Source organism: Ostrea edulis, chromosome 7 (assembly GCF_947568905.1).
Source record: "Ostrea edulis chromosome 7, xbOstEdul1.1, whole genome shotgun sequence".
Taxonomy (NCBI): Eukaryota; Metazoa; Mollusca; class Bivalvia; order Ostreida; family Ostreidae; genus Ostrea; species Ostrea edulis.
The window spans coordinates 948,159-965,000 of record NC_079170.1 but is presented as its reverse complement, the minus strand read 5'-3'; the positions used below and the strand labels follow the sequence as shown (position 1 = coordinate 965,000).

The 16,842-nt window shown below is 34.5% G+C and overlaps 1 protein-coding gene and 1 long non-coding RNA gene across 2 annotated transcripts in view; one reads left to right on the top strand and one right to left on the bottom strand.

Moving 5' to 3' along the window:
• Positions 1 to 16,842, top strand: part of LOC125656813 (plexin-B1-like) — a 76,345-nt gene that overhangs the window by 11,883 nt on the left and 47,620 nt on the right. The window contains 4 exon segments of the mRNA XM_056142880.1: positions 7,845 to 8,003; positions 8,110 to 8,278; positions 8,567 to 8,715; positions 16,527 to 16,648. Coding sequence (XP_055998855.1) covers positions 7,845 to 8,003; positions 8,110 to 8,278; positions 8,567 to 8,715; positions 16,527 to 16,648 — 599 coding nt within the window.
• On the bottom strand, positions 341 to 2,629 carry LOC125649586 (uncharacterized). The gene is made up of 4 exons (XR_008796449.1): positions 2,264 to 2,629; positions 1,437 to 1,598; positions 1,117 to 1,211; positions 341 to 412 (listed from the first exon to the last, which is right to left on the bottom strand). It is a non-coding gene; the product is annotated as an uncharacterized LOC125649586 (long non-coding RNA).

Sequence of the window (16,842 nt, the reverse complement as noted above, 5' to 3'; positions counted from 1 at the left end):
TACATTATAGGTACTTTACGGGTACAATTTTAGGTACAAACCCGGTGTGATTTTAGGTACGTTTTAGGTACATTATAGGTACTTTACAGGTACAATTTTGGGTACAAACCCGGTGCCATTTTAGATACGTTTGGGTACATTCCGGGTACAGCATAAGTACCATTTTAAGTACACTCTGGGTGCCATTTTAGGCACTTTTCGGGTACCATTTATGGCATTTTCCAGACTTTGCGTGCCTCTCCTAAAGTATGCTTGACTAACACTTCAAATGTACTGGAGTTCTGCTAGTTTTCATGAATATTACCAACCATGTGTCCTGAAAAAATGAAGAATCTTAATATATGAGAAATTGCATTTAATTCATACTATAAAAATTATGACAAAGCTTCTCTTCTTCGTAATCCTATTTCTCCTGCAAATAAAAAAAAAAACCCATTTAATGAAATATAATAAAACCAAATCACAATACGAATGTAGTTTATACTGCACTTTTCTTTGTCTTTAATTCAGTTGACTCGACGCTTTAAATTATCTTTATTTTACACCCGTTTAGTCTCTTGTAACCTTCTAGATTAAATATACTTATATATTATATTTTCTTGGATATTTTTCCTTTATTATTAATTCGATTAAAATCTAACAAATACATGTAAATAAGTGCATAAATGAAAGAAATTAAAAAAAACATTTTCATCATAAATGATTACCACATGCAATACAATACCAAGATTGCAATGAAAATATTTTAACTTATCTAACTTTGCATTAAATGGTTGTGCTAGATAATCATTCTTAACAGCAACAAGACATGAATGTGAACCATGGATGCCCCCAAACTTAACGCTTTTCAAGACAAGTAGGTCAAAATTCATGTCAAGGTCAGAAGATCAAATTTGGTACCATCAGAAAGGTCAAAAGGTCATTAATGAGGTACTTATATATACAGTTTGTATATATATATAAAAATATTTTCTTGTCACAAAGAATAAAAATGGCAAATATAAAATCCCTACCCATTTTAGTTGAAAAGTTATAACTAAGTTAAAGTTATATCAATATGCCACTTATATTTTATTACAGATCATAGGATACAAAATATTTTAACAGCAATATTACCTGCGCATTTTAAAAAGTTTCACAAAAATGTGCTGTTGATTCTCTGGATAAGTTTTTGCTCACTTTCCTTTGGGAGAACATTGATGACGTACATTCTAAAAAAAATAATAATGCAATTATTTTGTGGGCATGTTATATATCTATTTAAAATTAATAGAAACAGTTTGTATGATCTGTTCAAATTAAATCAGTGATTTGAAACTGATAGTGGAATTAAAGTCATCCCAATTTGGCTTGCTGTCAAACAAATTTAAGACATATCAGGGTCATGGACTTCCCATCCACTATACATATAGGCCTAGCAGTCTCATTGGACTTACCTAAAATGTGCATGAACTGAAGTGTCATTCAGAGTAAACTCATTTTGGAACTATATAAACATTGATCCAGGTCTGCATAGTGTAATTCTCAGAATGGCATATTAAAACCAGTCTGGTCAGTGGTCACACCATATAAATTCTGTATCCATCATGAATTATATTCTGAAAGAGAAATGAAATTGTAAATAATCAAAGGATACCAAAGACCTTCCTATAACCAAATTACAGGACCATAAATAAATATTTCTAATCACTGGTCACTTGTGCTATCAACTTAAATTTTTACTTGTCAATTGATAACTCTTACTGTTCCTTCGGACCAATCTGATTAAAACCAGCTCCTCGATCCGCTCCTCGTATTGCGACAACATAAAAATAAAGGAGCGGATCGAGCTGATTTTAACATAATGCCGACGTTACTTAAGTTATTTCAGTTTGACCTGCTTTGTACATAATAAGAGTGGTTAAACTATGAGGTGTTACAAATGAAATAGCATTGCTGTGTCTAGCGAGTAGATATCTAGTTGATGCAAATCGCGGGTTATCAAGTGCCGGGTAGAAAATGAAAATCGTCTAAGTGTCCGACAATAGACGCATTTAGACTAGTTAGTGAATTTCATTGTCCTACTTTACAAAAGACACATGAGTTACATAATTCAAGATACCTCTGACTGTTACCCTTGCTTTCTTTATATGCTATGTGCAGTGAAGATCATCAGACACAAATGTGAAAGGGATAAGAATCGGAGGAATTTCGGATTATCAGTGATCATGACTGGCATGAAGTCAAAGAATCTACTAAATACACTAGTGTGTAAATCACTTACTTAATGGTTGGGAGTCTCTTCAGGATAACACCACGAACTCCCTCGGGTCCCTGTTGAAGGCTATTCTTAAATGTCTGTTCATAATGTTTACGGTAGGTCACAACATCATAAAAATGGCGTCTGCATGGTCTGCATGCTGACTATGCGCGGGAACTCGGAGTGCACACCCGATGCTTTTTATCAGGAACCCGATCTCAATTTACGGTTGTTAGAGCCAAGTACTGTGAAGACCCGCTCTGAATTGATTGGTTAATTAATTAATAAGTTAACTAGTTTATAAAAATAATATGATGATCTTCAATAATTTCCTTCTGCAGGGACATCTTTTGACATACAGTGTATATCAATATTAAAAAAAAAAAACCACTCCCCCCCCCCAAAAAAAAAATCAAATACAGATAGATCCATATATGTATGTATTATCATGATATATACAGATTGTTTACCAAATATATAATTAAATTCAGTGACTGTCAGATAATTTTTTCTTATGAAATTGCTGCAGACTAACAATCATGTAGCATTATCAAGTTCTCAAGACTATATCTTACTACTAGGTCTCTACAATTATTTATTTTTAATTGTTATGTTTTTAAAAATGGAAAATAGCTTTCCATTTAGAGGTTTAGGGATGGATCCCTTCATGTAATCCTTCAGATTTTCTTTAATACTATAGCTACCTTAATGGCAGAACAAAAAAAACTTTTTATAGATAAATTAAAATTCATTAACATCAACAGGATTTGCACTATTTCATATATATATATATATATATATATATATATATATATATATTTTTTTTTTTTAAACAAAAAATGTCTACAACATACATACATCAATAAAAAAAAAACCACGCCAGATTGAAGTTGGGTACATAATACTGGTACAATTCACTATAAAAGCTTTCTTATTTCAAAATCAGTTGTGAAATTGTTTAATGTTTATTTTCATATTATTTGTATCTGTTGTGAAATGACAAGGTTTATTTAAATGGGTACATTTCGGGTACATTTTCAATAGTCACATTTAAAGTTGGTACATTACGGGTACAATTTAACTTTTTAATTTACCCAGGGTACATTTCTGGTAAACATTTCAACATTAATATTTTTTGTTGGGTACATTTCGGGTACATTTCAACTTAGTAACTTTAAAGTGGGTACATATCGAATACATTTTAACTTCCTTAATTGATACCCTGGGTACAATTCGGGTACATTTGAACATTTATATTTTTCTGTTGGGTACATTTCAGGTACATTTTAACTTTTCAATTTTTAATCTGGGTACATTTTGGGTACTTTTTACAATAGTCGGGTACGTTCCGGGTACTGTCGAAAAATGTCTAAGTTTTTTGCGGGTACTTTTTGGGTACATTTTTCAAGGAAAAAGTTGCTTCGGGTACCTTACAGATACATTTTGGGTACCTTTCGGGTACATCTCATTTCTGTAAGGGTCACATTTTGATTTATAGTGAATATATTAATAGTGAAGGAGGGGGGGGGGGGGGGGTCTTCATACTTAACCAATTTTAAACCATGTACCATTTGAAGAGAACTGATAATAAACAATTAAATTCTCTAAAAATCTTATTTATTGGCATAGTCTTTATATTGAGCATCACCAGAAATCTTTTAATATTTGATTGATTTTTTGAAAAAGCAACATTTTCAATTAAAAAAAAACCCACAATATACTAGATGACCATCTGATTAGAGAACTTCTGATTTGATCTGAGGAAGTCTGTTTTTATCCATTATATAGTGTGCCCTGGGGGGTGTATTAGTCCCAAAAGGACCGTTCTAGTTTTCCTCTCATAGGGGAATAAATATCACTTCACAATAAGCATGAATTCATTATAAGCGTGTTCATCACAAGTGTGTTTTACTGTGTATATAGTTTGCATTTATTGATAAATTACCATAATTCATCCGATGAAATTACATTTGATTATTTGAAATATTTGAGTGTCACTTATTACACCGGTCATGTTTCATTTATGCACATAAACTGTATATTTTTTTAAAATCTGTCCTACACAGGGAGGAGCTACTAACTCTTAAAAACTATTTTGGTTGGGCCAAAATTAAAAAGTAGTTTGTTTGCCATTGCGTGACCAGTCCCTTTTTAACCCCCCTACTGGAAAGTTTTTATTGACATAATTTCGGCCAAGTTTTTTTTTTCCTCGATTTTCCGACTTCCGTTTTTCTTTCAAGTTCTTATCCGCATTTGGTTCATCTTCACAAATCAAGGGTTATTGATTCGTTACCTCGCACTAACCCTGGCCTTTGACATCAGTCACCATTCAAAACATGGGTTTAGGACAGGGGATGACGCAATAAGCTAGTTAAATTAAATCATCCAATGAGATTCCTCGTTTAAGATGCAAGTTTGGAAAGAGCAAAAACAGAAAGTAAACAATGGTCTTCGTGGGATACTTTTCTTAACATCAAGAACATTGCATGTTGTTTTTATTACGTAAAGGCCACATTTAAAAAAATGTTGGTTTGCCATAGCCCGATCGAGGGTCATAAAAAATATTGGGTCGGTCGGTAGGTTTTTATGTATCCGATGAAGTATCAGTCGATAATTATGGACACAAACAACAACAGTGTCCGATGAAAACGTAAATGGGTACCCCGAATTCGGAAATGCCCGCAATATACCGAAATGCCCACAGAAATTAGTTATCAAAATACCACCTAAAAGTACCGAAATTCCCCTCTAATTATATACATTAATGCATATTAAGTTTATATATGTTAATCTTTTATGATAAAACATTATTAAAATTGTGATTGTAAATTTAGGAAATTCAATTCACATTGTGTTCAATTCTCGTATTCACGATATTCAAAGAAAGATAACTGTAGTAAAATTTATACATGTATATCACCGACGATTTTTCCCCTATACAATATTTGTTTAAATTGCAAAATATATCTGAATGTTGATTTAATTCAACTTAAGCAATGTATATATATAATGATTAGGAAATAATGGTTGAACACATTCTTCTAAATGAAAGAAAAATAACACGAGTTACCTTGACACAAATTCTAATAACATGACTCTTTTAATGTTATTTTTTCTTCAGAGGTGGTACATATTTTACACATTGAATCAATCCCTAATCTTTCAATTTAACTTTAAAAAATTGATTCAAAGGGGAATTTCGTTAGTTCTAATGGGCCTTTTGGTATTTCTGGAGGCATTTCGATAAATCACGGGCATTTTGGTAATTCGAGGTACCGTGGAGCCAGAAATCATTTGACCAACATCATTGAACATGAAAATGTGTTGAGTTTATATGAATAATGTTTTAGTTCAACAACAATGCTACCAAGTTTCAGTTGCATAATACATGCATGTTACATTGGCCATTGAGAGTAAAATCATGGCAACCAAGACTCTAGACAAATTTGAAAAAACAATGGACCTATTCAAGACCTGGAAAACAAACACCCACAAAACAAGTAACATATCGGAATAACAAAATGATATATGAGCTATACATAAACATGAAGTTAAAACTGCACTTTTTAGAGAGGTTTCTGACAGTTCTGCATAAGTATCAAAAGAACACAATATATAAAAACAGTTTTGATATTCAATATATTTTCAGCAAAAAAAACCAAAAAAAAAAAAACCTACCGACCGACCCAATATTTTTTATGACCCTCGGGCTATGGCAAACCAACAATTTTTTAAATGTGGCCTTGTTTACATGATAACATTTTGTATCATAACAACATGACAAACATGCGCTTCCATATGACGTCATTGTATGACAGTTATAAATAGCTGCAGAACTGTAGCTCTCTGAAAAAATATTTTGACTGAACAGAGAGAGTTTTCTCAGGTCGTATGGGGCGTTAATGAATATTTGAAGGTATGTTTGGACACAACTATAGTAGGAAAATATGTTAAGAATTTTTTTATATTAAATTTATGAGACAGCAACACAAGAATACAACGATATCAGGTCTCAACCGTGCGCAGCTTTTTGTGCGCTGTAAATCGAAGGTTTTTATTAGGGGTGGAACTGTTGCTCTCCAGGGTTTGACATTTACTTTTTTCAGCACTAGACCAGTCGGGCTACTTCAAATGATTTTTACTAGACCTGACTTTATATCCACTAGCCCTGACCAACTTTCCAGAAAAAAACCTTGATAGTTTCTTCATATTTAAATACTTCATGTAAATGACAAACGTTTACGACGTAATTTATTAACTTGATAAACACTTTATTATAGTCAATTCAAATAAACTGTTTAAAATTAACATCGAGTAGATGTCGTAAAACATCACTGGCGACCCGACTTATTTATTAGAGCTAAAAATAGAGATTATTCCACCACACGGTTCAAGATTGGTAGTTTCTTGTTTATTATTTAACACGACCAGTCGGACTAGTAAATCAACATTTTACCCGACCGGACCTATCATTTAGTAGACTCGGTCGGTCAGACGTGCCTTAGTGTCAAACCCAATGTTCTCTGTTCAGTCAAAATATTTTTTTCAGAGAGCTACAGTTCTGCAGCTAAGTTATAAATAGATCACGGATGTACCTTAATAGAAAATGGAAAAGTAGCACACTGCCCCAGGATATAGACATTGGTCTAACTACGATCAAGGGAATGGTTTTCAAGATATTGAGCAGACAACATGTTGTCTACCAATTGACCGACCAACAGACCAACCGACAGGTGCAAAGCAATATGTCCCTCTTCTTTGAAGGAGGGCATAATAAATTCCAAAATCTACATATTTCAAATACTATAATGAATGTCTTATGTTCGCCATCAAAGTTGAAAAACACTGATTGAGAAATACTGGTAATATAAAATCTGAAGTACACATTTTTTCAGTCTTTCACATTTTCTCAATAATCATCCAATATACGCGGGTACGTTAATTAAGGCAGACAAAGGAAGACACTGTCTGCTCAATATCTTGAGAACCCTTTGCTTGACAGACATTAAATTTAGTACACTGGTACATCCCAAGAAGTAGATGACCCCTATTGATTTTGAGGTCACATGGTCAAAGGTCAAGGGTCAAACTGGACATAGGAATATACTGTCCACCCAATATCTTGAGAACCCTTTGCTTGACAGACATCAAACTTGGTACACTGGTATATCTTCAGGAGTAGATGACCCCTATTGATTTTTAGGTCACATTTTCAGTCCACTCCTGACATAGGAAGATATTGTTTGCTCAATATTTTGAATTGGTGATGTTACTATCAATCAAATGATCCATATGTATAACCCTTCTCAATTTTGCACCATGGGGGACATATATGTTTTACAAACACCTCTTGTTTTTTGGGTGTTTTTTTTTTTTAGTTCTTAACTGTATATTGTCAGTATCGGATTTCAATTTTCGGGAAAAAAAATAATGTAAATACACATGTAAATATCAAGGAGTATATTTACTGATTCCATGACAGTTTTTCCATTTGTCACACCCTAAAAAAGAGATAATTATGACGTGTTCCTTGTGTGTAGCTCCTGCATTTATTTACTATGATCATCATTGATAATTGTTTCTAGAAGTGTTTGATCATTTGTAGGGTGCAAATCTTGCCATTGTGACAAAAAAGGAAGATTATTTTATTGGTGTGGGCACTGGAGAATGTGCTATAACCAGATTAAATGACACAGAGCTGGTTTGTCAACCTCCATCAAGGGAACCAGCCCCCAGGGCTCAGGAAGACAAACTTTATATCAGGGTAACTTAAAGTCATTTTAATGTCAAGCTACATAATTTTTCAATATCAAATGCTCAGAGTATAGAAGTTGTCTCCTAACAACATGATTTTTCTAATCTCTTTCCAGGTCCAAGTTGGTAATTTGAAACAAACAGTTGGAGTGCTAGAGTATACAAATTTGCTACCTGTCACGTACATTGTAATAGGAGTTTTAGGATTCCTTCTGGTCGTGGTCATTATTGGTTCTGTCCTGATTCACCGGAAAATGAGAGCTCGCAACTTAAAGAAAATTGAAGGTCAGCCTTCTTTACTAAATTTTCTGCAGAATTTGACCGGCTGTGAATAAACTTGCTTTTAATTGTTATCAATAACTTTTTTGATGAGAGTGAAAATGACAAACTTGCTCAGTTTAGTTATTCTGTTAACTTCTGTATCAGGTATGGATTATTTATTGGGGAAGGGGGGATATTCATTTGATGTGGATATTTTACAGATTGGATGTAATTAAATGGATAATCTCTGTACATTAGACCTTTATATAAAATTTACATAATGATTTTAATTGGGTCATATTTATGGAATAGAGATGGTACTCATGGAATTCACTAAAATTGAGTCCAACAAAATATCCACGGGAATTCCGTATCACCCCTACCAGAATTACGTCCAGTACATCCTGTTCCCAAAGGAAGTGGAGGCCGGCACCCTGAACAGCCTCTTCCACCACAGCGGGGTAAGAGGGATGATTATCTAGAAAGCGAAAGTGAAACCAGTAGCTAATTAGGTCTGTATGGTATTCTTAAAATGTTACATGATAGATGGGATACATGCATGATACGATAAAAAAATTCAACATTTAACACATAGAAAAGAATACACACATGAAACGATAGAAATGAATACACACGATACGATAGAAATGATACACACATGACACGATAGAATAGAATACACACATGATACGATAGAAATGAATACACACATGATACGATAGAAATGATGCACACATGATATGATAGCAAAGAATACACACATGATACGATAGAAAAGAATACACACATGATACGATAGAAATGATACACACATGATACGATAGAAATGTTACACACATGATACGATAGAAATGATACACACATTATAACGATAGAAAAAATTACATGATACGATAGAAATGATGCACACATGATACGATAGAAATGTTACACACATGATACGATAGAAATGATGCACACATGATACGATAGAAATGTTACACACATGATACGATATAAATGTTACACACATGATACGATAGAAATGATACACACATGATACGATAGAAAAGAATGCATACATGATACGATAGAAAAGAATGCATACATGTTACGATGGAAAAGAATGCACACTTGATACGATAGAAAAGAATGCACACATGATATAATAGAAAAGAATACATACATGATATGATAGAAATGATACACACATGAAATAATTAAAAAGAATACACACATGATATAATAGAAATGATACATGCATGATATGATAGAAATGAATGCACTCTGATACAATAGAAAAGAATACATACATGTAAGAGGGGGCCATATTTTTGTTTTGTATGTCTTTTTAACTGTTCCCGTGCGGATCTGGGTTGGAATAGGTCCTCAATACTCCTTGCTTGTTGTAAAATGGGACTAAATAGGGCGGTCTTTGGATGAGACCGCAAAAACCGGGGTCCCATGTCACAGTAGGTGTGGCACAATAAAGATCCCTCCCTGCTCAAAGGCTGTAAGTGCTGAGCATAGGCCTAAATTTTGCGGCACTTCACCGGCAATAGTGATGTCTCCATATGGGTGAAATATTTTCAGGAGGGACGTTAAGCATTATACAATCAATCAATTTTTTTCACTGTCTTACTTTGTCAGTAACTTTAACTCATCACATTTAAAGGGGCATGGACACGATTTGAGCTGAAAATTTTCAAATTTTATTTTTCCATCTTTATTGTCTACAATCACCATGGCCAAACATCATTTTGATACAGCCATTCCTATGCAGGATACAATTGTGCTTTTAACGCAGAGTACAACCAACCCTTACGGCAATTTACTATGGAGAGTGTTGATGTCCGTTTGGAAGGGTTAGAAAATGGCTCATATTTTTCTTTATTCAGATAAAATTCAGAATGGAATTATATAGCCTATCAGGTGAGGCAATGAATATTGGTTTGAACAATATATAGCATCCGGTCAGATCCCTTACCACTAGCTCAAACACCTCAACACAGTTAGAAAATTTCGTGTAAAGTGGTCTCAGTCTTTCATATATGACCTTTAAAACGAAGGTCCCATATTGCGGCAGGCATTAGCACACTAAAGAAGTTTCACTGCCATGGCTCTGAGCGCTAAGCTAGATATAAATAGAAAAAGAAAAAACCCACTCTATCTATATATATAAATAAACTTATATATAGTTAGAGTTTTTTTTGGTCACCTGAGTGACTCAGGTGACCTATTGCTATTGGTCTAGCTGCATCCATCGTGTGTCATCCGATAACAACTTCTTCCCAGAAACTACTGGGCCAATCTTGACCAAATGTGGTATGTAGCATCTGTAGGCAAAGGAGACCGGAAATTGTAAATTTCATGACCTTCCACCATAAGTGACCTTAATTTTTGGGTAAAAACTGTAAAATTGATGTATTTCTTTAAAGGTCTTCTTCTTTACTCCTGGGCATCTAGCAGAGAAAATGAGTATAGTACTGATCAGCAAGGAAGCATCTACCAAAATTGTAAATTTCATGATCCCCGGGGTAGGGTTCCGACCCCAGGATGGGGCCAAACTTGGTATATAGTGTTTATGTGTAAAACACTTTAATAACATCTTCGTTAGTGCTATTGATACTAAATTGAAACTGAATAGATATTTAGAAAGAACAGGTAGTCCTTTACCAAAATTGTAAATTTAATGATCCCAGGGGTAGGGGTTTTGGTATCAGGGTGGGGCCAAAATGGTCAGTAACTGTTATTAAATGAATGAAGAATAGACATTTTTAACTTCTTTTTGATAACTACTTTTCCAATTCTTTTCAAATTTGGTATGAAGCATCTTTGGAACAAGGGAGACAGAAATTGTAAATTTCAGAATTCCTGCACCCATGGGGCCTTAGGGGCACGGTAAAAACTGCCCAAAATTGACAAATTTTCAAAAATCTTCATCTCTAGAATCGCACAAGTTTACAAAAAACTAAATGCATACTGATGTAGAGCAGGAAGGCCTCTATCAAAATTGTAAATTTCATGATCCCGGGGGTAGGGGTTCTGACCCCCAGGGCAGTGCCAACTTGTTATATAGTGTTTATGTGTAAAACACTTAAATAGATACATCTTCTTTAGTGTTATTGATATTAAATTGAAACTAAATGGATAGAGCAGATATTCTTTTACTAATTTAAAAATTGTAGATTTGATGATCCCCTGAGTAAGGGTTCTGACCCCAGGGTGGGGCCAAACTTATTATATAGTATTTATGTGTAAGTTTGTTGATACTGTAGAAATCTAAATGCATACTTAGGAATAGCAGGAAAGGATGTACATCTTTTGATGTTTTAATGTTAATACACCTATTATTGAAAGCCTTTCATCAGTGTATGCACTTTTGCGGGCAGTGAAGTTTTAAGAACATATCTTGTTTTATACTGTTGCTGAACATTAGAATTTATCTTAGATATTCAGAACAGGAAATGTATTGTAGATTTCATAGCCCATGGAAATAGTGATACTTTTTCCCTAGTATTCGGGATTTTGATGAAACTTGTTACACAGAAAGGTCGCAATGTGGAGATGTGCATATTACAAGGGGAATGCTGCACCACTGTTTTTGAAGGAGTTAGGGCACTTGGACTTACATTTATTCTATGCAAGTACCTTGTCTTCGCAACTCTTCTTAAACCCTTTGGAGGATTTCATTGAAACTTTGTAAAAAGGAAGATCACAAAAATTAATGTGTAGATATTATTGCTGTCCCACTATTTTTGAAGGAGTTACAGCCCTTGGACTTAGGTTTGTTTAATTCAAAATACATTGTTATTGCAACTCCTATGAAATCCTTTTGTGGATAATCCTTTCTTGTTCAAATTCCTGGGTCAATAATGTATGCGGGCGTATCATGTACTGGTTTAGTGGTGCCCTATTTTTATGCGGGCGTATCATGTACTGGTTTAGTGGTGCCCTATTTTTCAGATGTAGAATGTATTATATGCCAGATCCGTAGTTTGTTAGGAAAAATTGCTTAATATGTCCTCTGGCATCTTTCTACACTTCAAATCTTTAAAGTTGTATGATCCGAATTACAACATTTTTTTCCATCTCGTTAAAACACTATCAAATCATCAGCGTTTCGTGCAAATCGTTCACCATTCCGTGCAGACCGTTCACCGTTCCGTGCGAATCGTTTCGTGCAAGAATCGTTCCGTGCAGGGTCAAGCCACACCCATAGAAATGTACAGATCGTTCAAACCACGCCATTAGAAACGTACAGACCGTGCAAGTCATTCCGGCATGGGATGTAGGACAGGTAAACATTGTTGGGAATTTGACCAATTTTTTCAAAATGTCTCTAAGACGGGCTTACAATAGTGAAATTCTGTAAATAATCGAAAGAAAACAGTTTATTATAAAACCACCAGGCAGAACAAAATCCGATACCATTTTCTCACCCTTGGTAGTTTCTAGGAAGTGCAGAGACATGTATATATCTGCCCTCGTTATCTTTTTATTTAATTTTTTTTTATTTATTTTCTTTTATTTGTATATAGGAATAATTCATTTGTCTTGTTACATTTGCATGATCAAGTTTCTCTTTTTAAATAAAAAATATTTTCATCTAAATCGTCTATCGGAACTGTCTGCATAATGCAAAGACCGACCTGTGTATAACTTGTTACGCAAATTCCAAGGTTCTTTTTTTCCACAATAGAGGTAAGCTAATCCGTGTATTTGAAATTAACATTCGTACAGAAGGTGTGAAAATCGGCGGGGGCAATTGAAATATGACAAAAGAGGTGTTTATATCGTTTGTCTCTCAAGAATGAATGCAGTTTTCTAGGTTTAAAGTTGAAGCAAATGCAACAATCTAATTAAAATTGGATGTTAGATCCGCTTGCATATCTTTTGATTATTACTGTAGTTGGTCATTATTTGTTTTATCCATTCATTTATATGATTTATTTCTCAATCTATTTCAATCATATTTTGATTGTTTCCTTTTTGTTTTGTATTTTCCCTTCTTATCCAAGGTGACAGGTTCTTATTGACTGGCTAATTCTATGTCTAAATGCCTCCCTCCTCCCGCCTGAGAATATGTTCCAGTCTTACGTTTAGAATTTTTAAAATCATTTTATCTGTTGTTATACATGTACACGTATGTAAAAACGTATAGGTTTATTCAAGATCTGTCTTTGAAAAGAGGCCTGCAAATACAAATTGCACACATGTTTTAATGGCACTCAGATTGAATGTACAAAAATAGCGATGCAGACGCGATTTTTTCAATGAATTTAATAGAGCAATGAATAAATAAAGTTGAATAATTCGCGGATTATAAAGCGTAAACTGACCCAAACCAGGTTATACTCGTATAACTTGCCCCAGAATTAAAGTCATTCCTTAAATATTCCATGATGATACAATTTATGCATCCTTTTCCTTTATTTCCGAAGTTAAAAACTATTCATTTCCTTTTATTCCAACATGTTCGTAAGTCACTAAACTATTCCTTGTTTAAACTAACCCCAGGATGAAACAAATAATGCCGGAAAAAAAATCAAATCATGCAGGTCATGCCTAGCGTTTCGTGCAGACCGTTCACAACTCTCTCCCCACCCAAAAATATTCCAATCTTTCCTGACGAGAAATTTCTTTAAATCATTTTATGTTTTCATTCACGTACACATGTATATAAAATGTATAGGTTTATTCAACATCTGTCTTTGGGAAGAGGACTAGAATATACAAATTGCAAATGTATTTTAACGACACTCAGAATGAATGTACCAAAATAGCGAAACAGACGCGACCATTTCATTTTTAGTTTCAATGAATTTAAGAGAACAATGAATCAATAAAATTTGATTAATCAATATTCCATGACGATGTAATTTTTGAATATTTTTCTTTTATTTCCGAAATTAAAAAAAAGAATTCATTTGTTTTCATTCCAACGTGTTATTGATCTAATAAGCAAAAATGAAATTTACCACGTCGTACATGAGCAATCATTTTATAATGAATCATTATCATTTCTTTCGCAACCTTTTTTTAATATCTAGAATACTGCAATTATATTGAAACTATTTGAACCAAATGATACCGAAAAAATCAAAGCGTGCAGGCCACGCCTCCCTTTTCGTGCAGACCGTTAACAAAGCGTGCAAGCCACGCCTAAAAAGTTGTCAGCGTTTCGTGCAAAGCGTTTCGTGCAAACCGTTCACCGTTCCGTGCAGACCGTTCAGCGTTTCGTGCAAACCGTTCACCGTTCCGTGCAGATCGTTCAGCGTTTCATGCTAACCGTTCACCGTTCTGTGCAAGAATCGTTTCGTACCGTTCCTTGCAAGTGGTGTAGTAGTACGCTTCAGGGTCTGTACATATAGTGGTGTAGTAGTACGCTTCAGGGTCTGTACATATACAAGTGGTGTAGTAGTACGCTTCAGGGTCTGTACATATAGTGGTCTAGTAGTACGCTTCAGGGTCTGTACATATACAAGTGGTGTAGTAGTACGCTTCAGGGTCTGTACATATAGTGGTGTAGTAGTACGCTTCAGGGTCTGTACATATACAAGTGGTGTAGTAGTACGCTTCAGGGTCTGTACATATGCTATGCTCACTGAGAATTCCCACTGATAGAAGAATTAATTATACCCCCGCAACAAAGTTGTGGGGGGGGGGGGGGGGGGGGAGGGGTTACACTGGAATTGGGTTGTCCATCTGTCCGTCCGTCTGTATATGCAATGGTTTCCGGGCTCTAAAGCGTTATCCTTTCCACCTACAGTCACCATATCATACATATGGACTACCCATGGGACAAAGATGTTTCCTATCGATTTGGGGGTCCAAAGGTCAAGCCACTCTTAGAAAAGAGACTACCCAAGGTTTTGTCATGCCCTTTCTTTTTTACACTCAGGAAAGAGGTAATTTATACCTATTAACAACACTCTTTGGGAGATTGGAGTAAGCAGGGGGTATTCTTAGTGAGCATTGCTCACAGTACCTCTTGTTTATTTTTGTGGTAATAACACAACGAGCTTGTCCCCTTTGTTTTACATGCTATTCAAAATGGTGACATGGAAGGCAGTCCTAAAACCCTCTTGAAATTTTTCTCCCCTTTTGAACAGTCATAAACGTCTATATCTTGTAATAAATAATGAGGTTCAATATTGAAATTTTAAAAACATAACCAAAATGCCAGATGGCATCAGAAAAGACATTTTAAAAAACATGCATCATTGCAAATTGTCAATACTTTCATAGAATGGTTGTATCCAGCATTATATTTTAATTATCATTAATAATCATCTTAATTGCAAAGCTTTCTTCCTAATGTTTATGGTATACATGTGTAAAGATGTTGTCTTTTCACTGATGTAATTGAATTCTTGGTGGGTTTTTCTGTTTTCTAACAAAATGAAGAAAACGAATGACTGAGAGCAATTTATACGAAATTTCCTAACTGTGTTGAAGTGTTTGCGCAAATGGTAGGGGATCTCACCAAATGCTATATATCATTCAAACCAGGATTCATTGCATTAACTGATAGGGTATATAATTCTTAAGAATTTTCTGTATAAAGAAAAATATGGACCACTTTCTAACCCCTCCTCACGGACATCTACACTCTCCATAGTAAATTGCCGTAAGGGTTGGTTGTACTCTATGTTAAAAGCGCGATTGTATCCTGCGTAGAAATGTTTGTATCCATATGACATTTGGCCACAGTGACAATGCTTAACTAAAGTATTTCTAATGGTCAACCAAAATATGAATATCAGTTATGAGTTATAAGTGAGATACAGCACTCACAATTCTTTGTTATGTAAACAAGGCTCGTGCCATATGTTTTTGTTTACATATAGATTGCTAAATAAAAAAAATAGCATGTTTAAAACAAAATGAGATGTGCCAAACAAGTAAATCGAAAGCCACTGCTTTAAACATTACTTTTACGAGTATATTTAACCTTAATGTAAACAAAAACATAGCACGAGCCTTGTTTACATAACAAGGAATTGTGAGCTCTTTATCTTCCATGTACCTTAATTGACAACTAACATTCAAATTTTTGCTGACCATTAGAAATACCTTAATTAGGCATTCTAAACATTCGAAATGGAAAAATAAAATTTGAACATTTTCAGCTCAAATCGCGTCTCTGCTCCTTTAAACAATACAAGATAAAAACTTCATAGTTGATTAACATCATGATTGATAAAGATCAAGATTTATTATCAAGTGACAATTGAAATTGGCCAAGCTCGGAGTGAAGTGTTTTATAAAGACATCTCGTTTCATGCAGTTCTCCAGCAAGAATGTTGAGAAGGCCATGGACCAGTTTGACAAGCTGATGACTAATAAATACTTTGTCAAGTCTCTGATTGGTACGCTGGAAAAACAACACAAGATTACTCTGATTGACAAGTAAGTGACCTTTACCTTTCAACTTAGACCTGAAAAGGAATACTAATTATACCCCCCGCAAACGAAGTTTGGGGGGTATACTGGAATCACTTTGTCCGTCTGTCCGTCCGTCTGTCTGTCCGTCCGTTTGTCCGTAGACGCAATTTGTCCGAAGTTTATTTCTAATACCGCTGGACATATTTCATTCAAACTTT